The following is a 27,484-nucleotide window of genomic DNA, read 5'->3' as shown; positions in this document are numbered from 1 at the left end:
AAGATGCATTTCTTCTAAATATCTCAACATTAAAGTAGCATACGTAGGAGTAACCTTGGTTCCCATAGCCGTATCTTTTATTTGCTGATGATACTTTGCATCAAAATAAAATTATTTCTTTCCAATACAATGCTGAGAGATTCAATAATGAATTTTTCTGAAAATCTAGTGTCAACTTTGTCTGGATATTTTCTAAGCCAATACTTAATTGCCTCAATTCCCAAATCATGGGGTATATTGGTATACAAGCTTACTACATCAAAGGAGACAAGCTTAGAACCAGGTTTAACTGTCCTTGGTAAATGTGAAAGAAAATCATAATCGTCCTTAATGAAACTTTTTACAGACGAGGATAATCGTTTTAAAATCAGATCCAAAACATGACTCAAGCGTTGTGTTGCGCTTTGTGGTCCTCCAACAATGGGTCTAAATTTGAGATCATTGGGGCTTAACAAAGAAATATATTCACTATTTTGATCTTTAATAGCCTCATTTATAACAGAACTCTTGTGTACTTTTGGTAAACCATACAGAAAACTAGGATAATTTATAAAAATTGTAAGATAATCCTTTTCTTGTTCAAACAGGTCCTTATCTTGTTCACTAACTTATTTATCAATCATTTTACGTGTTTCGTCATCGGCACCTTCATTGCTGGTGTCCGGCCTATCAACAAGGAGACTTAACACGAACATACCGCAGCCTCCCAAAACACACAAACGCACTCGCTGCACGCATACATGTCGCACGCACGGAAGGCCGTCCTTAAATTACCTTAGCTGTTAATAGGACGTTAAACAAAATAAACCAAACCAATATTATAAAATTCTTCATCTGACACCATTTCAGACATTTTTTAACAATAATAACTACTATCCATAACCACCAACATACTGTCTTTGTCTGCCTCTTTGATAACAATCGATCTATCATAAGATAACGATTCATTCGCCTTTCTTTGTTTAAATGAAATATTACCACTACTTTTCGGTTTCGTAAGCGGGTACTTCTTTAGAAAGGAAATCCCGGGAGAACCAATTGAAGACAAGAAAATCAGGACAGAGACAGCAATACTACGCTTTGAAGCGGAAATCAAAATTATGAAGAACAAGGCACGGCGACAAGAATGTAAATACTTGAAGATAGATACAGACATGGCTGATGTTATAAAGAAGAAATCTTCTTCAGTTGAGATTGAAAAATTACTAACTGAGCAGTGGATAACGGAAGTAGAGAATGAAGCAGAGCACTCACAACAAATATGGCTACCAAAAAAAAGCAAAGCACATGCGGACCGGGTCACATCGCCTACAGCCACATGGGAAGTAAAAGGTCCCTTTTCCTTAGCTTTCTTATTCCATTCAAAATTATCTCAGTATGGTAATGTTGGTTTTTCAAAAACACAACTAAATCACAAAGTCGTTCCTCTAATCTGTTGAAAAAAGTTCTTTTGACTTCTGATAGAGCAACAGAAATTGAAACCAAATTTTAGTCAAATGCCTAATTTACCTTCATTGTCAGTGTCCCCTATTACTAATTTCTAAACACTTTAAATAGGTAATTTAGGGTCCCGCATTTTGTATGCAGGTGCCCTATAGTGATCATCAGGTTGTTTGGTTTGGTTTATTTTGTTTAACGTCCTATTAACATCTAAGGTCATTTAAGGACGGCCTCCCGTGCGTGCGACATGCATGCGTGTGGTGAGTGCGTATGTGTGTTTTGGGAGGCTGCGGTATGTTCGTGTTAAGTGTCATTGTGATAGGCCGGAACTTTTGCCGATTTAAAGTGCTATAATCAGGTTGTCCGTCCGTCTGTTCGTCTATATTTTTAATTGTGATAACTTCAGTATTAGTTGATCGATTAACTTGAAACTTGGTCAAGATTTTCACTTGATAGAAGTACATGTTGATGTAATGTCAAGCCTCAGGGTCACGCTGTTCTAATATGAATGTCAAATTTGGCAATATTTCATTATAAGAATATTTCAATATTAGTTGACTAATTAACTTAAATCTTGGTCAAGACTTTCGATGGAAAAACGCTCATGTGTTGTGGTATTTAAAGATCAATATTGTTTGATGGCATTAAAAAATGATGTTAAGCTCATCATAATTCCACCTGTACATACTTATGATTTTAGAATTCAAACAATAGTTGGAGTTCAAATTTTTTGCTGGATAAGTTGTGCACGGACATTTCGTCCATCTTTAATATTGACTTTCAGAAAACATGAGCAAGAGTGAGTGTGGTGATTAATGTTATCTTTGTGTTGTGTTGTTATTTTTTAAAGATATATGGAGATATTTGTTTAAATGAAAAATAAATCCAATTGATGCTTTTGTATTGTTTTGTTAAATATTAAGTTTGAAATGTTAACTTAACTGCCAAGCAATTAATATACATGTACTGCATTTGGGCTTCAATTAAAGTATTATGGGCATTTACCTATATATTTTGTCAATCCAAACCAAACATTAGTTTTACAGTGTGAATGATGACAGGTTCATGAAACTATAAAGTAACCTACATCTCATCACTTCTTCATGCAGGAATTGCGACTGGAGTAAGAAGTCATGACCTTCGTGGGTACCCGGAATCTCCGAGCAACCAACCATCCATCTCATTTCCTACAGTTGTTCCAACTTCACTATTGGACAGGATAAAAGTGTCATGTACAGATCCTGGCCACTTGCAAATCACATCCATGAACCCGAGAAAAGCAAAAATTGCTTATGAAATCAAAGTGTCCAAAGGCTAATGTTAGGCGGAGTGATTTTTATTTTGTGTCATTATTATGTTGAATATATATCAATTGGAGGCTGAACAGGTAAATTTGAAAATGATGCAGATAACTATACTATGATGATGATTAAAGTTTTAAGCTTGCTCCATAACTTATATGTCTCGGCAAGAGGACAGAACCCAAAGCCTTCCCCACAGGGGCGAACGCTCAACTAAAGTCAATCGGGAACCGTCGGCACTTTCCGTAAACGAAAAAATATCTCGGGAGTAGAAAGAAAGTCGACATGTTAGCTACCTCATTTGCATATCGGGAACTATATTAGGTCTACTTTTGTAGTGACCACAGGTTGGTTCCTTAACTTACATGTAGCACGTCCTTGAATGACCGTGGTTGTTAATATGGATGTGCACCTCATCCACAACAACACAGCACATCCTGTCCTTGTACAGTTTTGTCCGTAGCAATCTATAAAATTTCCTGTCGAGGGCAGATTCGGGATGCGAATATATCAAACTGTAATGTCCCTTGGCTAAGTCTTCAAAGTCCGTATCCGTCATTGTCAAGTCATGGTCATGGTCAACCTCACTCTCTTCGTCACTATCACACTCTTCTCTCTCATACGTCTTAGCAGATAATCCAGACAAATAACAAGCAGGCATACCCTTGCTGCGTAGGCCTATCACTTGGTCCTGGATGATGCTACTAAGCGGACAAATTATAATCAAAATACCAGGTCGCGTTAGATGGTGTTGCCGCTGAAAAACCAAGGGAGAAGTTGGAAAATGATACTTTTCCCATAGCCGGTAGGGAGAACGCTGTATGGGAAAAGTAAGTGCATCCTTCCCATCAAATAACGCCCTCAATCACTGTAGCTGTTTCTCTTTTAGATCATGTCTAAAACATATCTGTTGCTTCGCATAACTAACACATGAGTTAAAGTCGGCCATGACAGGTGTATACTACCGGCGACGTATAATAATATCCTTCCACCGGAAGGACTTTTTGGACATACATTGGCTGTATTACTCCGCCTTCTACTCCCGAGGTATTTTTTCGTTTACGGAAAGTGCCGAGGTTCCCGATTGAGGCATTGTCAAGGGAGACATTAGGAAGGAGAAAGTTGTTCAGAAATAAAAAAGATAAGATCCCGAATTTAGTCGCCTCTTACGATCATGCAATGGGGGCAGCAGGTACAATTCTTACGCCCTACCTGCAGGGCAGCTGTCTGTTACCACCTACTGATATATTTCGAATGGAACTTTCAGTTGGAATATCTGGAGGCATATTATTCCATTCGACTATGGTTCTGGCAAAGAAGGATTGTTGACGCACGGGAGGCCGTCCTTACTTAGCTGTTAATAGGACGTTAAACAAAATAAACCAAACCAAACCTAAGTCTCTAGCTAAACACCATTTCCCTTCTCAGTGCCCGCTGGTGCTCCTCCTGATGCAATAAAAAACCGATGGCCGCCATATTCGTTTACATTTAACAAGTAAATATAACGCGCTCACGTAAGTTGCGTACGGTTTACGGTAGGTATGTGTTGGCGTAAGTTGCATACGGTTTTGGAGGCGATTTACGGGTACCTGTAACTTATTTACGGGCACTCGTTATTTAAGTATGCGTCTCGAAACGGTTCAAAAGACTTAGGTTCATTTTACAGGTACACGTAAAGTTATATATGCGTTCTGAAACTGTTTGGTTTGGTTTTATTTGTTTAACATCCTATCAACAGCTAAGGTCATTTAAGGACGGCCTCCTGTGTTTGCGATATGCATGCGTGTCGTGAGTGCGTATGTGTGTTTTTGGAGGCTGCGGTATGTTCGTTTTAAGTCTCCTTGTGATAGGCCAAAACTTTTGCCGATTTAAAGTACTACCTCACTGAAGCATACTGCCGAAGACACCCAGCAGGACACCCCACCCGGTCACATTATACTGAAAACGGGCGAACCAGTCGTCCCACTCCTAATATGATGAGCGCTAAGCAGGAGTAGCAACTACCATTTTTAAAGACTCTCGTATGTCTCGGCCATGGGACAGAACCAAAAGCCTTCCTCACAGGGGCGAACGCACTGCTTAAGACCAAAGTGAGGCATTGTCAAGGGAGACATTAGGAAGAAGAAAGTCGCCTCTAACGATCATGCAATTGGGGCAGCAGGTACAATTATTACGGCCTACCCGGAGATCTTTTCGTATGTCATTGTAATGAATTCAGGGGATGCATGTCTTATTGTGATTATTATGATTGTGTCATTGAAAGACATAGGTGAACTTCTACCCGGCTATGAATACGTCCCACACCGTCCAAATTAGTGGATGATGTCTTGTCACCAACTAACAATTGCTACTTTATTCAATTGAAATATGCATGGTGTTTATAAAACTAAATAATTATGCTATTTTAGCTGTTACACGTACAATGTAGAACTATATTCCCATGTTTGAAGTGTGAGCGAATGTACACGTGAACACTTTTGAAGTCATGTTATTTTACAAAACCATACACGTGGTTAGACTACAAATGCTTCTTTCGGGCCTGAGTGACCCCTCGATGACCCTGTAATTTCGCATGATAGAAATGTCGAGGGGTGTCTTGCTCTCTCTCACTCTGTCGTGGACCTACACACTATTCATATATGGAGCCGTCAAATAGTTTGCTCCCCTACCTATAACTTGTAGTAGACTCTCCTATTCTATTTGCATATGAGTTGAACGATTCGACACACGCTCGCTGATCACCAGTCTCTTCAACACTAATAATTCTAAATGATAAGTTACAATCATATTCTTTGGTTCAATAGTACACTATATGATGCTATATCGACTACGTTCATGAAAAGAACATTATCATTTGTAATTTCAAAACAGCATTCCTCATCAACAATGTTTGACGTTCCTATACAGATGTACTTTTATAAACTTTATTGTGCTAAATCTATCACTGCTCAAGTCACTGGAATTTCATGAGGAAGGAGAGATACATTGTACAGTTTATCTAAGTGTACAATTATTATATGTTTTTTGTTTTGTTTTTTTGTATTTAATTTTACGAACAAAGAATATTCCTCGTAATTTTAAGTCCTTCAATAATCAACTGTAATGAATTCAATCTACAACACGGACAGTGTAAGTGTACATTACCTACATTAGCTAGATGCTAGGTGTGTAGATACCTTTTAAAAATTTATAAATTATGTTGTAATACATTTATCCCTGTTCAAGTCACTCGAACTTCACGAGGAAGGAGATACACTGTACAGTTTATTCAAGTGTACAATTATTATATGCATTTTTGTTTGATATTTTTTCTACATCTTGCCTTATATGTTATCTTCTGGATATACATGTACGTGTTTCTGCTTATCTCTTGTGCAAATATTTACTGCGAGGTATGTTGGTATTATTATAATTATAAGCAGTGAGTCGTGTTAGCTTTGAATCTATGTGTATAATATGTGTGTGTGGCAAAGATTGTTTTCTTTTCTATAGTAAGCATGAAAAATTTGTAGAGCGTGTGCAAGTGAAATTTGTAGGGCGCGTGCGCAATGACGGAGCTGATTTAGTGGTGTGTGCGCAGTGAGGTGTGTTTGCAACTTGCCTGTGTGTATGTGTGTGGCAAATATGATGTATTCATATAGTATGCATGTGGGTTCCAGCGTACTTGTGTACTAAGTGTGTAGATATGTACTGATGAGTGTATGTACCATTTAACATTATTCTTGTTCTCTTTATCTCTTGAAAATATCAGTGTTCATTTATTTTTATTATCGTAAGCATCTCCGATCTTCACTTTCTCTCGATCAATTAGTTATGTCATTACATACTTCTGTTCCATTTTCTATATTTCTTCTCGCTTTATCCTTACTTGTATCATCTTTCTTTCTCTTTTATCTATCTGTCTACTGTTTACTAAACTTTGACCTTGACCGAAACCAATATGTATATTCAAGAGCCGTTTTCTTTCTCGGAATAGTTTATAATGCTATTATTGTGAATGTTTCCGATGGGATCACTGTGCGGTTGACTAATTTTGATAATGGTTAGAAGGTGATATATCCGCAATTTGGCACAGAGTTTCTATCGGAAGTTTTTACAATGTAGCTTATGGGGGACTAATTTTTAAGAAGATTCATTTAAAGGTCACATCAGTGCTAAAAAAAATTTTTAGATATTTTATCTAGTTTGATAGCAAGTTTGATGTCCTTCGTCTTTATGTGTATACAGTCACAATTTGACAACATATTTTATTACAATATTTTATTATTACTGTTGATATTGGACATGGATATAGAATCAAACCCTGGTCCCGCGGAAAATGAATTGTCTATATTTCATTTAAATACTAGGAGTATAAGAAACAAATTGGAATATATTGAAAATATAGCAGAAGAATTTGATATCTTGTGCTTTACCGAAACCCATTTAGATCACCATGTACCATTTTCTGAATTAACTATACCGGGTTTTATGGAGCCGTTTCGAAAAGATAGAAATTTCTCAGGTGGAGGTTTATTAGTATATTATTCTGATTCGTTGAAATGTATTCGAAGATACGATCTTGAATTTGTACATGGAGAAAATATTTGGATACAAATCGAAATGGACAGGCAAATTTCATTACTGTGTACTTTATATCGACCGGAAGGTTCATGTCATCCTTTTTGGGAAAATTTTAAATATTCTATTGAGAAGGCCTTAGAAATTACAACGAATGTGGTAATTGTTGGAGATATAAATGTTGATTTTTTTACCATATCGCATAACCATATTTTAAATCAAATTATGTTGGAAATGGACTTAACCAATGTTATTAATGAACCCACTAGACACGGATTGACGAGACATAGTTTATTGGACCCTATTTTATTGAGTGATAATTCTAGATGTACAGATTCTCATGTTATTAAGATAGATCGTAATATAAGTGATCATGACGGATGTGTAGTATTTCTGTCTATACCCATTAGTCTATCCCGTAACTATACCCGTCAAGTTTGGTCATATAAAAATGCAGATTTTAATAAGTTAAAGAATTTGATTAATACTTTTGATTGGGAAACATTTTTCCAAAATTTTGATTCTGTTGATATCGCCAGTGTTAGATTCACTGAACAGTTTTTATCATATGCTTCGGAATGTATACCAAAAAAATCAGTTGTTATTAGACCACAAGATAAACTATGGATGAATTCAGAACTCAGGAAAGCTATGCGGCTACGAGATAGACTCCGTAAAGTATTCAAGCGTGTTAAGTCCATTTCCAATCTAACAAAATATAAACAACAAAGAAATAAGGTCAATAATATGAAAAAGCATGCAAGGGAGTTGTTTTATGATAAAGTTGGGGACATTATTGATAAGCTTGACACTAGTAACCCTAAATCTTATTGGAGACTTGTTCGTAAATTATATAAACAATCTGAGTCGCTGGAAGTTATTCCACCACTTACGAACCCAGATAGTGGAAATATTGAACTTGGTGATATCGAAAAAGCCAATATTTTGAATAACTATTTTTGTTCTATTTCAACAATTAATGATAGGGAGGAGGTTCCATTACCAAATTTTAATCTTAGAACTAATTCTTTCCTTGACTCCGTTGTAGTCAGATCCGACGAAGTTTGCGATATTCTGAAAATTCTTAAACTAGGGAAAGCATCTGGTCATGATACCATAAGTCACCATATGTTAAAATTTACTGCAAATTCCATATGTAAACCTTTGTCAATTTTGTTTAATATGTCTTTTAATCAAAAAAGTTTTCCTGAAATCTGGAAGAAAGGCGTTGTACTTCCCCTTTTCAAAAAGGGTGATAAACATTTAGTGTCCAATTATCGACCAATTACTCTTCTGTCTTGTATCGGTAAAGTTTTTGAAAGAGTTGTTTTTAAACACATTTACAACTATTTTCATGAAAACTCCCTTTTCTATGAAAAACAGTCAGGTTTCATGTCATGTCAATCTACAGTGCACCAACTTATCGAAATTTACCACAATATTTGTTGTTCACTAGAGGAAAAAAAAACACGCATGTCTTATCTTTTGCGACATCTCCAAAGCGTTTGACCGTGTATGGCACAAGGGTTTGTTAATTAAATTAGAAACATATGGTATTAGCGGTGATCTTCTAGAGTGGTTAAAAAATTATATTTCTGATCGTCAGCAACAAGTTATAGTTAAAAATGTGTACTCCAATACAGGTTACACGACTGCTGGCGTACCACAGGGAAGCGTTTTGGGACCCCTTTTGTTTTTAATATATATAAATGATATTGTTGATAATATGAATAGTATATCTCGTTTATTTGCTGATGACACTTCGTTAATGTATTCTTCATCATCTCTTTTAGACATTCAAAGATCTCTTAATAATGACTTGCAAAAACTCAATAAATGGTCTCAAGACTGGCTCACTAAATTTAACCCACAAAAAACTGATGTATTGCTAATAACAAATTCAAAAAATATTCCACCCTTGAACCTTACTTTTGGAGAAGAAACTTTGAAACTAGTTAGTAACCATGGACATTTAGGTGTGACTTTCAGTTCGGATGCAAAATGGTCCCTGCACATAGCAGAAATATTAAAACATGTATGAAAAAAGTATCGGTGTTAAGGAAATTCAAATTTTTGTTGAGTAGAAAAACTTTATTACGAATTTATAGAGTATTTGTGTTGCCTGTATTGGAATATGCTTGTGAGGTATGGGATGGTTGTTCTCTGGCAGATGTAAGTAAACTAGAACAAGCTCAACTTGAGGCAGCAAGAATCATTACCGGCATGCCATCTTTCTCTAGCAAACAATCTCTATATAAAGAATCCTCAGCTCCAACCTTTATCTGAAAGAAGAAAGTTCCGTAAACTTTCAATGATGTATAAACTCCACAATGATTTAACTCCTTCCTATTTCAGCAATCTTCTTCCTCCAAGAGTAGGTGAACGTAATTCGTATAATGTTAGAAATAAAGAAAACTATACCGTTCCAAATTTTCGATTGTCTACTTCTTATGAATCCTTTATCCCATCTTCTGTTAGGTTATGGAATAATTTACCTATTGATATCAGAGAACAGCCATCCATTAGTAGATTTAAATCCAAAATAGAAAACAATCGTGATATATTACCTATTTATTATCTAACTGGAAATAGAAAATAAAATGTTTTACACACAAGGTTAAGACATGTTTGTAGTAGCTTAAACTATGATTTGTATAGAGTAAATATAATTAATGATACAACCTGTGCATGTGGTAAAGAGTGTGAAAACGTGTATCATTATTTTTTTGATTGTATATTGTACAGAAGAAAGCGTGAAACTTTATTTGATAATCTCTCCCGCTATTGTAATGTGACTCTTAATGTTATTCTCTGGGGTTCTCCTAAACTATCTGATGAACAAAATGGCTATATTTTTCAATATGTTCAAAATTTTATTAAATCCAGTAATCGATTTTAGGTCATCTCTCTCTCTCTCTCTCTCTCTCTCTCTCTCTCTCTAAATTAACTGGCATGAACATATTTACTTTTCATTTTGTCCCTCATCTCTGTCTTTTCTTACATCATATACAAATTTTATATACGGTATTATATTGTAAATTCATATTATGTACATAATGATTATTGGAAGAAGGCGTTTTAAGTTGCGATAACTTGTGTCCTATTCCTGTTGTAATATTTAACAATAAAACTATGTTTAAAGCAGAATTAAATGTCTTATGACAAAGGGTCTGTATTGCATAAGATTTGTATATGGATCCCCGGGTAATTTCCCATTTTTTGATGGTACATCGACATTGCATGGTTTATAATTTCAAATTAGATTCCTAACATTGTTGTACATATGTAAATGTAGTATGTTTTATATGTAGGTTTGGTGTATTTGTTTAACGTCTTATTAACAGCTAATGCCATTTAAAGGGACTATTACCTTAGATATCAACCTCAGGAATTGAAGAATTTGGCCTTTGAATAATAAGATATATCCATAATTAAGCGAAACAAGAGGCTACACCGTCAAGTTGGGTGTTTTTGTACATATTTTCGGGGTCGGAACATTGTTTACGTTGTAAATAATATCACGCTCGGTTGCTTACGGAGAAAGCCGAAAAGGTCACATGGCTTGTCACGTGACGCAGTCATTTAAATCCGTCGCAAAGAAAAAATGGATTACGAGGTAAGTGTAAACAAACGCACATGTCTTCGGTATAACACATACTTTGCGCCTTTCTGCTAATTTATGTTCGCAAAAAGTGATTCTATAGTGTTATAATATATAAGTTTCAACAATCGAGCTGGGTAATTTGTGTTATTTGGGCTTTGTCGTGCGATAAATATATATGTCTATCACTGCCGTTCAACTAGTGGGGCCCAAAAAAGGGTAATTACAATCGGAACAGAAACTAGCTGTATTCAGTAATTCAATCAGATTTTAGCTTGTTTGTGGCTGTATTTTTTTCAGAAATGCACAGGTATTGATACTTTCTTTGTATACAATCATATTTAATGTTTACAATAAATTCTGCGTTAATCATTTTGGTATCAATACATGCAAGTAATAAACAGTACTACACATGTACGTGTGACATACATGTACGACACACCAGTGTTAGGCTACATGTATATCATTGTGAAAAGTTTAATTGTGCAGAATAAATGCCAGAAGTAATGAGTAGGTCCAGTATGTTTCTACATTTATGTTCCTTCTTCCTTTGTTATGTTATAAGAAAATTTCAATCGCTTGGGACATCAACACTATATATATATATGCTGGCTAATTATATATTCTGTTGTGTCATAGACTCCATCACCAGCTTCGCAAGGAACAAGTTCAAGTTCAGACAGTCCTGTCAGAGCTAGGGGAAGAGGGCGAGGCCGTTCACGTGCCAGGGGACGAGGCATAGGTCGTAGCTCTGATAGATCTAGAACCGGCACAGCACGAGGGAGAAGAGTTGGTGGAAGAGGAGCCCGTGGAAGACGTCAGGGCCAGGAAAGTGACAGGGCAGAAAATGCAGCAACCAGCTTGCAAGCCAGAAGAGAAATATTGAAGGTAATTGATGTATACTAATCGTTTAATTTACCAACCATATCAAACCATTATTAGAAACAACAGCTAATAAACTTTGCTTTTACAGCGATTTTACATTTCTGGGTATTGAATACATATATAACACTTTTTCATTTATTTTATCTATCCTGTGTGATCATATCATTATTCAGTAATAATTTCAATATATATTTTTTTTTAATTTTCTGGATCCTGTACATATGTACATGTATAATAGCTATTTTTTACTACCATGTATAATAGACAGACTTACTAAATGTATTGGTAGATCACTGTACTGTAAAAATATCATTCTGTCTCAGGTTACATTATGCAATTATTTAGTATCCAAATGTAACTATATAACCCAAATTTCTTACAGAAGTGTCATTTACAAAGATTATTTATGTATCTATTCCAGACAAGAATTGATGAGATGTCACATGAAGAGACTAAGTATATTTTGCATCAGACAGCACAGCAGTTTCCTTCTTTGATTTTTGACCTGGTCAAAGACAGTAGTGGAAACAGTGGAGGTTACCATCCCAGACCAGATGGAAACAGTCCAAATTGGTGTTTGTGTGGTAACTGCAGAGAAATGCCTACACAACCAGAGAAGCTCTGCTGCAAGAAACATCCACCAAATTGTATAACTTTGCTTCCGGTAAGATTGTCTTAAATTGTTTAACATAATAAGCAATACATATGTAGCTAGAATTATCTCATAAAAATACACTTCTGTTTTTTATGTTATCATTGTTGTTGAATTATTGCAGCTTAATTACAGAAATGTAAAGTTTTTTAATAAGTTTGTTTTAGAAATTTACACACATTTTCCATCTTTTCCCCATCAGGATTTCGAAGTTCTTATTTTGGACGAAGCTGTCTTGGCCCTAGCACGCCTTTACAGGCAAGACATGTTTGCTTTGCCAAATGAGGAGGACTGGAAGAAAGCCAACAGGCATGCTGCCTACAGACAATATATATTGTGGCAAGTTGGTCGTCTTGGTACTGGTGACAGACGGGTCATCCCAAGCTGTGCGGTTTGGAAAATTAGAGACAGGTTCCCCGATGACTTTGGACAGTACACTGGTTTCAAGGCATCCAGGATTGCTTAATTGATATCAAATATGTGTTATATAAGGTATTTGTCTAATGATAAGTATGATGTAAATGATGAATTGTTGAAATATGTTCACTTATGTACCAATGTCCATGGATGTTGAATGATGATGAGGTGTCATAGATAAGTTTGTATAATGATGACGTGTTATAGATAAGTTTGTATAATCATGTTTTGAAGTGGTGATATTCACTAATGTATCTGTTATGATGATTTTAAAACACTAGACATATTTATGTGTAGTTAAGGAATGTTGAATTATAATGCATGGGAAGATTGTAAGAAATCTTGTAATTTAGATAATGTGGATGGTTACTGAAAATTTGTGTCAGTGCCAAATAAAACAACGAGAATCCAAGAACTTGTGTCATATTTTCATTGTTAGCACCAAATAAAATATGTAGACAAATTCACTACAAAAAAGGCTATGAATACAGATGATCATACCCAAACACTGTAATGTTCACATACACGCACCATACTAAAGACACATTCCAAACTTGTGACACATACACCATACTTAACAAACTTGTGACACATACACCATACTTAACAAAGTTGTGACACATACATCATACTTAGCAAAGTTGTGACACATACATCATACTTAACAAACTTGTGACACATACATCATACTTAACAAACTTGTGACACATACATCATACTTAGCAAAGTTGTGACACATACATCATACTTAGCAAACTTGTGACACATACATCATACTTAGCAAAGTTGTGACACATACATCATACTTAGCAAAGTTGTGACACATACATCATACTTAGCAAAGTTGTGACACATACATCATACTTAACAAACTTGTGACACATACATCATACTTAGCAAAGTTGTGACACATACATCATACTTAGCAAACTTGTCACATATACACCATATTTAGCAAACTTGTCACACATACATCATACCTGTGAATATCACACCATACATACAAAATGTGTGAACAAGCCAAACTTGTGACACAATAATTGGCACATACACAATACTTTTCATAGACATACATTTTCCATCCGACAAGTAGTAGATTAGTTTTGCACATGAATTTTGAAACATAAAACACATGTGAAACCCAAAGCTTATGTGGCATATTACTAAAAATAATAATAGCCAGCTGTTGTGGGCCAACGCATAACATCCCCACTTCCCCAATGAGGTTATTCATAGAATAATGACAGTAGCCTTGTAGCAAGTTTTGTTGAAATCTCCTAAGGTTAAGGAGGAGTAGCCAGCAGATTGTTGAGTCCTATTTGTGACACTAGAATCACTTAAGTCTTGACTTTTTTTCTTCTACTAATGTGGCAGTAGGAGGTGGAGGCAGGGGGGCTAAAACACTGGAAATATGTCTGGGATCTGAGGGCGATAACGTCTTGCTTTTATGCATTCCTTCTCTATCAAGTAGCCTCTTTTCAACTACAGCAGAAATCAGGTCACTGATGTAGCTGTATTTCTTTTCCACTTTGTAGGGCACAGCGGACCACCTTGCACTTTTCTTGTTGTAAGTTCTGTGGTATCTTTAAACAAAAGAAAATCCTAAAAGTCATGCAATCAGTTCATCAGTTCATCCGAACACACAGAAATGACAGCCATTATGTCATGTACAAATAAATATATAACAGGAACTACCAGAACTGGCAATATCACAATCCTTACCTTACTGAGCCATCTGCATTTTTCTTTGTTTCTCTATCGATGTGGAAGTTGTAGTCAAGAGCTGCCAAAATGGTGCGTGCCTTGTAAACAGGCGGAGTGTAAGCAAACCTTTTGGCTGCATACATTAATATCAACTGGTGATAGTTTTCAAGTTCTGCTGTACTTCTGTAAGACAAATATAAGAAAGAATAACTTCTGTTCAAAGATTATTATGAACGTAAACATTGTCTTTTCAAATGATAAATACTAGTACATTTCAACTCTGTTTTTCCCCTTCTTTTAGGAATGCAATATTACAGAGCATACAGTAACGCTGTATTGATCTTTACCAATTAACAGATTTTTTCCTCAAAAATTAATTCACATCAGATTTATAAAAGAATATTTATATACTATTCTATTTGCCCTTTTGGTATCCTTACCTAAAGTTCAGAAAGTAGTGTATTTTGTTGAGGAATGGTTTGTAGAGCACAACCTTCCTCAGTGTGTTGTGAGCTGTACTGCCCTTTTCCAGAGACTTTCCTACAGCTTCAACATCAGACAAGGGGCCATGTGAACATTCAGCAACTCCATCATCTGTGTATGGAATACCCCACGAATGCTCACCAACGACATGGTGCAAAACACCTGCCCACATTCCCTGAAAGTACAAAAAGTACTTTATAATATTGCAAGTTATTGTTTACAAATATTCATTTTTTTTTGTATTATTGAAATGATTTTGAAGTAATACATTCTTGAATTTTTCTCTTGTGCCAAATATTATTTTATTACAGATACAAAAAATACTAACCACGAACTCCGAATATGTACTGGCATTCTGACAGACATGCCAGAAGTGGTTCACAACATCATGAATCCATTGCTTCAATGGTCTGCAATCCTTTGTCTGACATTCCTACACAGCATTAAACAAATAAAAGATGAACAGTAACATATACAATTTTTTATCAACCTATGTATTCAAAATTAACTGATAATACAAGATCACCATTTCTGGAATGGCTTTCATACATCAATATTACATAAACTTCATTGCTACATTTGTATTGTACATATTTCCTCTATCATACCTGGTTTTTGCTATATTAATTAATCGAGTAGGGTGTTATAAATGCTGTAACTAACTTTATATTAATTATTTTTTTATATGAATATTTGTTCAGAATATGTAAGAAATAAAAACAAATGAGGGAGAAATAAATATCCGACATTTAACAATATAACCGGAACTGTGACACTTCATCAAGAATCCTGCATGTCTTGTGGTAATATATTGGCCATATAGGTTTTATGATTGACATTGCAATCTACATTAATAATGAGGTGACTCTTGCTTCCTTCCACCTCTATATTAGCAGGAATGTAAATACTTTCAATCTATATTCTTCAGTAGTTCTTTTTTTTTTAATTTTCAAATCGTCCCCATCAACTTACACGATCACAGTAAGAGATCCAATTAGTCTTTGACATTTGGCCCAAAATTACTAAACCCTTCACTGCGGTGAGGGGCTGTGATAGCTCTATTGGTTAGAGTGTTAACTGCATAATATCAGCTGAGGACCTGAGGTGAGTTACTTTGACATTACCTACCAGTAGCATTGTGTGTTTCTCGAAAAGGTAAGAAAGAGACACTTCAGAAAGACACTGTAACTAATTATTGTTCATGGCATGCAGCGAACATCACTTATGTTGTTGGATGCAGTAGCCACTAGCTACTACAACGACATCACCTGAGCTGTTAACAGGGCAAGAAACCTTACAAACATACCAAATTCCAGTGACCTTGACCTTTTGTCAGTAGAATCATTGCTTAATTTTGACAAACACTGCTTCAAAGTGTCATTAATAAATGTTCATCAGTAAAAAGGATAAAAGTTTGACATCGACTTTGGACTCTGTGACCTTGACCTAGACTTTATACTTGAGTGTTGATTTCTGTGAACTGGACATCTTTGCCAAGTTTAAGGTAAATCAGTCACAAAACACCAAATCACAGCCAGGAGTAAAATTTTTGAGCTAGGTCATCCATATCTCTGATACAGAACAATAATAACAGATAGTTACAAAATCATTTAATTCATAGTCAGCACTCACCGCTGTAAGTTTCTTTCCTAGATTCTTTGCAGCATGCCAGATGTCATGAGAATGTTTTACATTTGGGTAATTCTTTTCTGCAGGTAAAAAAGAGAAACTATCACAGCATGATGTATTCCTACTGCAATAAATATTATCACACCCCATCTCATGAAATGTTCTTACTTAAAAAGTACGTAAAATGCATATTCATATTTCCTACTAATGAAATTGAACTTTTTAATGGTCTGTCCATTTTGTTCTTGAGAAAGAATTGCATTGACAATTAAACCAACTTTTATATCAATAACATGCATACACTTCTGTATCATAAAAGCAAACTCTGTCAATTCAATGGTGCATTGAAAAATTGAATGATAGTCAATACTGTATTTGGAAGCTTGGTCTCTTGTCATTTCCATGAATGATGTTGGGATTTACATATCAGATCCAGAAAATGAGATTAGCCTCATGAATTTTGGAAAGAAAACATTAAACCCCTGGACACCGACATAATCTCGCTCATTTGAAATATTTCTATCTGTTTTACAAAATCCTACCTATAATTATATTATAAATGCAATGTATCACCTCAATCTAAGTTAAAGCTATTGAAAGACAAATGTAAGTTGATACACACATGTGCATGTATTCACTACCATTGTACTTTTTACAGTAATCAAACTACATTTGTATAATGAAACTAAACTGACAAAACATGTCAAAGCTACTTACTCATCACAGCACCAATTTGTGTGTGAGCATCAGTCACAGCTTCCACAACCTTTACTCCCTTCCCTGACAGCTCTTCCATGGTCTTCTGGAAACCAAGTTTCTCCATATTTCCACTTTTTCTGTCAGCTTCTCTTTTGTCCAAGGTGACAACATTAATGATTTGCTTTGTCTCATTTTCCATTGCTGTATATGTGCAATACTGGGCACTGTGCCCTGGGCTGTCCATTCTCCCATCACCTATAATATAAAGGTCATTTATGCAGATACAAAGTTGATTACCACTTTTTATTCATACATCAGAGAAGGCTAGGTTTATTCATGTCAATGAAATTGCCAGCCTTAGCTCCAACATACTATTGGCATAATATCAGGTCTTGGAGTGTCTGTACAATCGACAAATTTGTGTTTATAAAGATTTCAGCCTTTTTGACCCCTGTTACCTTGAATGTAGGCCAAGGTCATTCATTTGAACAAAGTTTATTGTATTTCACCCCAGTATGCCACAGAATCCCAATATTAGGTCTCTGTGTCTCATGATTATTGACAAGTTGTTGTTCAAGAGAGATACTGAACAGGAGAGCTAAAACCTCGAAAGGCATTCTGGGACAAACTGTCTACCAGAATGATCAATACCTCAGAACATATCCATTTTTAATCTATCTTCACATACAATTATGACTTTTTTTTACAGGTAGGAATAAGTTTATTCTCAGCATCAATGCATGGTTTCAATGCGACATAAAACATATTGTATGTATCTCTTTTATAATTTCTTTTTTTTTTCACAAAAATAGTGACATTAGCGGTAATCATTTTTTGAGAGGAAGAGTGAAACAACAGGTATAGTGAGATTGAGAGAGGGAAAGAGATAGTGTGGAGGGGAAAGGTGGAAATGAGAGGGGATATTGTGGGGATGGCAAGAAAGAGGGAGGGAAATATAGAGAAAAAAAGAGAGAGAAGTGGAGAAAGAAACTAGATAAACTTAGAGTGAGAGGGGGAGATAAAAAGTAGGGGTAGCAAGACAGAGGAAGGGAGAGATAAGGAAAAAGAGAGAGAAGTAGGAAAAAATAGTAGATAGATAGAGATTAAGGGAGGGAGATAACACTTGGGGTTGTCACTTTTCATACAATATTTAGGGTTATATATATATTTCAAGAAGAAAACAGTCATCAATGACTAAAACTTCACTTACCTAAAATAACCACATCCTTTCCCCTAAATTCAGCATTCACTCTCTCCTGCTCCTTATCCCAAAACTCACTTATGGTAGGCACCAAATAACTTGTTTGCACTCTATTGAATGTGGCTGCTGACGGAAATGTCATCTTCAAAAATTTGGCAAACAGTGCTAGTTTAGTAAAATTGTTTCCGGACAATAGTGTTGCTGAGGAAATTAGAAGGTCTCCGGCGTGAAGACGTCTGTACATGACGGCCTGTGAGCACCATCGATATGCCATATGGCCGGCATCACATACCTACAAATAAATGGTATTATGTACAGATACATCTCATGAATGTTTATAGTCCTACCTTAAAAAAGAGCCAGAGTGTCTTTTACATATGCAAACAAAAATATTAACAAACATGTTCAGACACAATTTTTCCATTTTATATCTATTGTTTTCTTACTAATGTCCAAAACGATTTTTTCACTTTGATACCTCAAACTTACTTGCACTTGAATGTAAATGGACACTAACAATAATTATAACACTTCTATGAAAAAGTCGTTCCTATACATATAATGGTTTACAAGTTTTACAATGTAAATGGCATCCTAATCATATGCACAATATATATATATTTATATTTTATTGCATCCATTCTTTATACAGAAAATAAAACAGAAAAACATAGTTCCTTACCCATTTCAAATACAAAGCTGAACCAACAACAGAATGTTTAATGTAAACACTAAGTTTGCATCCTTTCACTTTACAAAAATGTTCAATCTTCACATTTGCCAATGTCAGCAGAGGCTGCAAATACGTCAAGAAACATTCATCATCAGTCATTATGTGAGACTGGCCTGGTTCCATCACTCTCTGGATACCTGGCCCCATGTTTTCCTCTTCTCTTTCTTCCTCTTCTGCTGGTAAAGCTACAGATTCTGACCCAAATTCCACATCTCCGACAGCCAGGTGTTCGAAGTCTTCACATTTATTGGGTCTGAAAATTCATAATAGATACAGATGAAAATATGAAGCACAACTGTGCATAGTTGTAAAAATGCATGGTAGGCTTGTTTCAAAGAGATCACTTTAGCTAAGAGATCAGATAAGATTGTGATCAGGAATAACAATGCATTAACATATATAAAACTTTTCAAATAAAACTTCTACTCATGAATGCAAAAACTGTTTGTGAATAACACAGCTTGTCTATTGATGACATTCATGAACACAAATTTACCCCTTTTTGGCTCCAATAAGTAAGACAAGTATGGTTTTGCATATTGTTTATAATTTGTGTTAATGCTTAACCTAGTTGATTATTAACACAGTACTATTGACAATTTTTATCCTGAAACAGAAAATAACGGCAAATGTAATAGTGAATAGTCAGCACAATAACATTCCATTTTGAATTGTTCTGTACCTGAGAGTGATGTCGAAACTTGGTTCATAATCCTCATCATCAGTGGTTCGGTCATCCTCGTCGACATTTTCAGTGACATCTATTGTTAAGCTGACAAAAAGAGAAAAGAAAAATATAGAAAACAGATAACAAATCATAACAGGAGCTATTGTAGAACAGCATAGCTTGTCTCAAAAATGTTTGTGAATAAATAATTAAAATACATAAATTGGTATAATTTTGAATATTGGAAAAATAAAAATAATATTGCGTACTTGACTTAACTAATTTGTGATACTCAAGTCTTCATTCATAAGCAGCTGGAAACCTCTGATACATTCAAAAAATGCAAAAAATGTAGAAAAACAAGAAAGCAAACAATTTTTTAGTTCAACTCTGGGATGTGATAGTCTAACTCCACAGGATTGGATTGTTTTGTTTAACGTCCTATGAACAGCCAGTGTCATTTAAGGCCGTGCCACGTTTTGAGGTGTAGAAAAGCCCAAGTACTCGGATAAAAACCACTAGCCCACGGTCAGTACCTGGCAGCTGCCCCACATAGGTTTCGTACTCGCAACCCAGAGATGGAGGGCTAGTGATAAAGTGTCAGGACACCTTAACCACAGCCCTTAACCCCACAGTAATATACATCAATGAAACTTACTCAAAAGGATTTATGAAGCTGCTCGCCTCTTTGGTAGCGATATCGGCCTTCTGAATATGTTGCTTCCTTCAAAATAGATATAATAAATGACATGAATTGTTTATTGTAGTACTGATCATTCTTCCTAAAAATATTACTTCTACCTACGATTCTGGACACTGCAGTTCAGATAAATCATTTATTTCAATCATGTTTGAAATGTCTGAAGAAGAAATACAACTGTAGTATTTATATTTATATTCAGTTTGTTTATTTTTCAAAGCATTTTTCCAATGTAATTTGTTTATCTATGTAATACATAATACAGAAGAAAATACATATAGCAGATTCATTATTCACACATACACACACATATATAGCAGATTCATTATTCACAGACGACAGAGGTTTTACTATCTAAAAGATAATTCTCTTGTGAAACTATAAAATATTCTCTGAAAAGACGCAGCTCATTTTTCTTGAATGCAAAGATGGAGGTTTGTTGAGCTGAACATATGCATTGAGATCATTTTGACTTATAAATCAATATTATAGAATGCCCTCGTACTCCGAATTACAAACCAGCAATGCAAATACATACTGGTACATGTACATACTGTACTTACTGAAAATCACTTGTGGATGGTCCAGGCAATGACATGTCTTTCCAAGATTCTTGCACAAACACTCCTGACATTTCTGAACCACTAAATAAAAAGAGAACCTATATACACATCATGTATATAAATCTTCACTTAATTACATGATAACATATCCATTATCTAGCAACATATATATAAAAGAAACATGCTGAAATCATTATATAAATACATGTGTGCATAAAGCTTCAAAGACCAAACAGATAGTCATCCACCTAAAATATTAATTTAAAAAAACATAAATAACACGCATAAACATACAGAACAAACTTTTTAGTCATAGAATTACCAACAGTTGGAAAACAAAATAAAAGAAATCAAATCAACACAAACTGTATAAATCGTTGATGTTGTTTATCTTGCAATTGTTTGCCCACCAACACTATACATCTTATTCTTAACTTGCTTCATTGACAGTAAATGATTGATAATGCAAGTCCTAAATTCAGAATAGAAGTGATGTATGTGTATGTGTGATCTGTAATTATAACGGTCATTATACATACCATGCTACACCACATTTTCAACTGCCTCAAACTTAATCATATAAACATACCTTATAGTGACTTCACTTTCTGAACACTCTTGTGCAGGTATATATCTTCTTGCAGGTGTGGAATGCATATAGATGTGGCCGGTTGAAGTGGTGGATTTATCTGATATTTTCTTAAATTCATAACTGAAATTGACATTTTCAATACCATTCATTATTTGAATATAAAACAATACTGATTTTTTTTTTTGAAAATGACATTTGTACTCTACTGTGTTATACAAAATGTATATGAAATGGTAATAATAAGGACTTTTGCTGCCATATATGATAATCATTAATGTATATATGTACTACATATATATATGTAGATCTAGATCTGCCGTCACATATATATATGTAGATCTAGATCTGCCGTCTAATGAATTTCATATGCATTTTATATTTTTTAATAACATATGTTGCACTGTTTATTATAACTGTGATGTTTATAATCACTGTCGTTTATTTTCATATCACCAGTACCGCCATATAATATTTAAATAGCCCTTGTATTTATTCATCACATCAATTTTCCTCAGAACGAATACCCCCAATTGGGCCCCACCTTGCGTTCAACAACAAACACGTTGTGTCACTATTGTGAAATTATATACAATTACTATTCAACCATTACCAGATGACACTTTCAGTAGAGAAGTTCAATAAAATAATCATGCTTAAACGGGGGGTACCGGACTATCAATGGCAATATTGAATACGTTTATCTATTATATATACAGTACAGTTATACATCTAACATGATACCGTAGCGTTAAGCTTACCTGTCAATAAGCAGCTTCGCTAATTTAGAATCAGTCTCCAGTGCGAGATCTTCCTTTATCTTTCGCCATCTATCTATCTCCTTGCTGATGTAGACTCTCGCCTTTCCTCTTCTCTGTTCTGATTCTTTTTTCCTTCGTTTTCTTGCACTTTCCGTCAAGTAACTTTTAGGACCTCGTCGTTTTTTCTGGTTTGCGTCAGCCATTTTGTTTTTCTTGGTTTATGCGCATGCGCATTTTTCAGGCTACGAGCGGTAATTTATGAATTAGTTCGAGACCGTAATGTTTACCTTCTTTATTTTTTAGATATATATCATAAATGGTTGCAGTGACTTTTAATTTTTGTAATTAAGAGAAAGTGTTAGTTTTGTAACATACTCATAGAAAATATAACGTTTTATATCCATTTCTCATAGTGTTTTCTAACCATATAGTCCCTTTAAGGACGGCCTCTCGTGCGTGCGACATGCATGTGTGTGGCGAGTCATATGTAGGACAATGACGATGAAGTCGTCATCAGTCCCGCACTATGGAAGGGAGACAAACACAAACAATCATTGTACATCAGCCTTCCACGCACACACCACACGCACGTATCTAGCTCACAGGGAATATATATTCAATTCAAATATTGTTTTATTATTCCAAATATATACAAATTCATGTTCAATATACATACAATCAATAAACCTAATTATATTAGAAATTTAAATATTATTTATGTATATTATTATCATTTGTTAAGTTGGTTTTTTTTTTTTTATATTTATATATATGAAATAATAGAATCAGACAACAGGATTACCCTATATAAGTCTTTTCCATAGACCGGTTGCAGATAGGTATAATAATTATACATAGTATAAACAGCACACCTTCCACACAATTTCATAAAGGAAAGACATGGAAAATAATGATGAGCAACATAATCATAATAGTTGAAATCTTTTAGTGCTCTTTATATATAAGTAAACATGATTTAAGATATATAGGTTAATTTCTTGAGATAAATCTATATCGCCACATAAAAGTATATGTAAATTAAATAAGTGATATGATGCCTAAAGGTAGAATATAGTAGGCACTGGAAGAAAAAATGAACCAAATTCTTCAAAGTCTGGTCCACAAATGCATGAGCCTTCAAGAACTAGATGATCTATTAACTTATCAAAATTTAGGTTACTGGCCTTATTACGCAACTGACACAATAGAATATTTAATGCTCTAGGTTTACAGTCAAGAAAAACATGAGAAATAAAAACAGGGAATACAGTTTTAAGCTTATTTTTAGGGTAGAGATAGATACAGAATCTCTAATAGAAGGATCTAAGAGTTCCATCAGTTCATAGAAGAGGGGAAGAGACTGTTTTTATAGGAGCTAGTTGTAGAAGCAGGTATATTAAAGTATCTTTCATTTCTAAGATTGTAGTTAGTATTAGTATTAATATATGGTTGAATAATGTCATGGAGATAGCTGGGAGTGTAGTGATTAATAATTTTGAATAAAAATAATATTTTTTGACGTTTTCTCCTTGTTTTTAATGTTTCAAATTGAGTTTCATAATAGAGTTGATAATGAGAAGTGCCCCTTCTAAGACCAGTGTTTATTCTCATGGCTTCCACCTTGACCGATTCAAGTAGGTCAGATTCAGTTTCCGTGCAGTTATCCCAGACTATAGAAGAATATTCAAGAATAGGTCGAACATATGATAAATATAGAGTTTTCAATATATTTCTATTTACTTTATATTTAAGAAGTTTAAGAAGTTTCAATCTTGAAGAGGCTTTGTTATAAATATTGTTAATATGTTCAGCCCAGATGCGTGCGCATATCACCAGTCATTCTTTAAAGTCGTGGAGTGAACACTTAACCATGTACATCTACCCAATACACATAATAATTGTATGACATACATAAAAAAATCCATAAAGGGTGGGTACCTCAAGGAGTGGGTATGTGATCCCTTCGTACCATCTGAAGTGAAGACAGAATTATCATCAAATTTCAACTTACAGGTAAGTCTCATTTAATTCTACAATTCTGTCTTCTCTTCAGATAGGTACTCCGGGACCCCATGAGAGGTTAAAAGAGAGTGTTCACGAAACAAACAACCACAACAAATATGTAGAGAACAAGAGTTGAGTGTTTTTAGGAAATCAAAGTGTTGACAATATCAAATCAACAAAACAAACTAGAAAAATAAGTAAAAGCCATGTGTGTCAACTACTAAATATACACTATGTAACATAATCACTGATCCGTACTATAATGAAAATAAAGGTAATATAGCCATGTCCATACAGCACACCACACACCGCATTAACATTCAGTTCAGCGTGTTAGCCAACTTGTAAATAATCAAAGTCAGTTCACTTTTGCACATAAACACATCCATGCAATTTGCAGTAATCCAAGGGAAACAACTCCATCAATAATGAGCGTCAGTTGAACTGGTATGATTTATCATCTGTGCCACCAAGAGGTTTAAGGTAAACCTTTGCAAATGTAGAATCACTGCTCCAGCCTGCTGTGTTGAGAATTGTTTGAATTGGTACATGCCGCTCTGGTGCTGTGTCAAACACTGTCATATCAATGCCCGCCTGAATAAGTACTAATTGTATCCATCTGGATATAGTAGCCTTAGAAACTGGTGAATATGGTTTGTGAAAACTTATAAAAAGCTTGCTACGTTCCGAGTTGTCCCTCAAGAGTTCCGTTCTGTTGAGGTAAGTTTTTAGCGTTTCCGCCACACACAGGTTTACATCATTAAACTTCCCCAGTGTTATCTCACCTTGGTGATGTCCAGGTGGGGTCGTTTTTAGAATGTCACCAAACCTGAATTTAACACAAGTGTCTGATAGGGTCACATTCCTAATATTTAGTGAATGCAGACTCTGCGCTCTTTGTCCTGTGGAGAGTGCCAACAAAATAACTGTTTTATAGGTCAGCATTTTCAATATTGTTGTATCCAGTGGGCGTGCATAGTCCAAGACTATCTCAGTGTCCTAGGTAACATTGTTTTTCGGTAGTGCCGGTCGCAACTGAAATACTCCTTTCAGAAATCGTTTAATGTATATGTGATTCCCACACGGCACACCATCTATGTTAATGAAGGAAGACAAGGCTGATCTAGCCGTATTTACTTTTAGCAGTATAACTTATTCCCTTTTGGAATAGGTGCGTTAAAAAGTTCAACATATGTCCCACAGTGGGTGACAAGGTAGGTATTTGTCTCTCACCACAATATCGTACCCACTGAGACGTATAAGTTTGGTATTGTCGCACAGTTCCTTGTCTCCATGATGACATGAGAATGTGTTCAGCGTCCTCCGAAAGGTCGAGGCTTTTGATTGATTCCCTGAAAGGCGACAGGCCATCAGTCTTGTTTTTGGAAGGCTGGTGGTTTGTAGGTGTGGGTGGCTGAGGGTACTCTTCTCCCTGGGTAGAATAAAAACACAATCAATTAAACACCTAGCTAATTGTGGGAACCATGCTTGAGTGGTCCAATATGGAGCTATTAGAATAACTTCCGATTGGTCCTCCAAAATCTTGTGCATAGTTTTTCCAATCAGTGAAAATGGTGGAAACATGTATAAAATTTCTTCTGATTGCCAGGTTGTCGAGAAAGCATCCACAGCTATAGCAAATTGATCAGGCTTCCACGATACATACTTTGGAAGTTGATTATTCAACCTTGAGACAAACAGATAAACATGTGGTGTTCCCCAAATTTTTGTGATTTTGGTGAAAATGTGAGAATTAAGCTTCCATTCTGTATTTTCATGATTTTGTCTGCTTTCAGCATCAGCTGCTGTGTTATCACAACCTGGGATATGTGCTGCAGATAACCAGATATGTTTCGCTGTGGACCAGACCCACATTTCTTTAGCAAGTCTGTTGCATTGCATAGTTTTTCCTCCCATGTGTGAAACATAAGCTATTGCAGTGGTATTGTCCATATTGAGTCTGATGTGTACATCTGTAGAATTGTTACAAAATGCCAGCATGGTGAACCATGCTGCTTTCAACTCGAAGTAATTTATATGTTCTTGTGCCTCAATAATGGACCAATTCCCACATGCAGTAGGACAATTACATGTACTTGTAGCCAGCTGGCACAAACTGTGATGTACTACTCCTCCCCACCCCAATTTTGAAGCATCAGAGGTCAGTATTATGTCTGGTGAACCATGACAGATGTTACTTTGTGCATTTTCAATGTTTGAAATCCACCATTGTAAATCATCATTGCTATCATTAGATAGATACATATGACTATCAAAATTACCTTTGTAAGTTTAATGCCTGTATTTTGTCATGTTCCAGGGATCTATAATTGAACATATTGAACACCCGGAAAACTGGAAACCATTAGTCCTATGCATTGAGCCACCTCCTGTATTGTCGGGGCAGGCTTCACCACTAATGTCTCGCACACTTGTTTAATTTTCTCAGATTTTTTCTGTGTCAAAGAAACTGTCATGTTTTTTGAGTTCAGAATAAAGCCTAAATACTTAATAATTTGACTTGGCTCAAATACTGACTTTTCTGGATGAACAACAAATCCTGTTTGTTGCGACAATAAGACTGTGTTCATAACATTTGAACGACATTCTTCTACTGTGTCACCCAGTAGTAGTGAATCATCAATATACATCTTGTACGACGTGTTCAAATGTCCAAGTTTTCTGAGACTAGAGAAAAATGGCTTTGTAATTTTAGTGAACATCCTAGGTGCAGATGAAAGACCATTAGGCATTGCTGTAAATTGATACAGTTTCCCCTCAATTTTAAAGCGGAGATATTTCTGATACATTTCAGATACAGGCACAGGGGAATAAGCATCTTTCCAGTCTATGGAAGCCATGAAACAATTTTCCGTCATCAGATCTATTGCTGTT

General features: G+C 35.3%; 2 protein-coding genes across 2 annotated transcripts; one reads left to right on the top strand and one right to left on the bottom strand.

Annotated features, from left to right (window-relative positions):
- Window positions 1-10,661: 10,661 nt before the first annotated feature.
- Window positions 10,662-13,219, top strand: LOC117317857. The gene is made up of 4 exons (XM_033872815.1): window positions 10,662-10,917; window positions 11,542-11,790; window positions 12,209-12,451; window positions 12,642-13,219. Exons 1-4 carry the CDS (start codon window positions 10,906-10,908, stop codon window positions 12,903-12,905), a joined length of 768 nt encoding a protein of 255 aa, XP_033728706.1. The 5' UTR covers window positions 10,662-10,905; the 3' UTR covers window positions 12,906-13,219.
- A 51-nt stretch (window positions 13,220-13,270) lies between these two features.
- On the bottom strand, window positions 13,271-23,021 carry LOC117317856. The gene is made up of 13 exons (XM_033872814.1): window positions 22,586-23,021; window positions 21,825-21,947; window positions 21,236-21,316; window positions 20,631-20,696; window positions 19,988-20,077; window positions 19,255-19,558; window positions 18,582-18,864; window positions 17,390-17,626; window positions 16,676-16,752; window positions 15,372-15,476; window positions 15,001-15,218; window positions 14,579-14,743; window positions 13,271-14,439 (listed from the first exon to the last, which is right to left on the bottom strand). Exons 1-13 carry the CDS (start codon window positions 22,786-22,788, stop codon window positions 14,190-14,192), a joined length of 2,202 nt encoding a protein of 733 aa, XP_033728705.1. The 5' UTR covers window positions 22,789-23,021; the 3' UTR covers window positions 13,271-14,189.
- Window positions 23,022-27,484: the final 4,463 nt, after the last annotated feature.

This window comes from Pecten maximus, chromosome 19 (genome assembly GCF_902652985.1).
Source record: "Pecten maximus chromosome 19, xPecMax1.1, whole genome shotgun sequence".
Classification (NCBI taxonomy): Eukaryota; Metazoa; Mollusca; class Bivalvia; order Pectinida; family Pectinidae; genus Pecten; species Pecten maximus.
The sequence above is the reverse complement of the archived record's forward strand: the minus strand, read 5'-3'. Positions and strand labels throughout refer to the sequence as shown.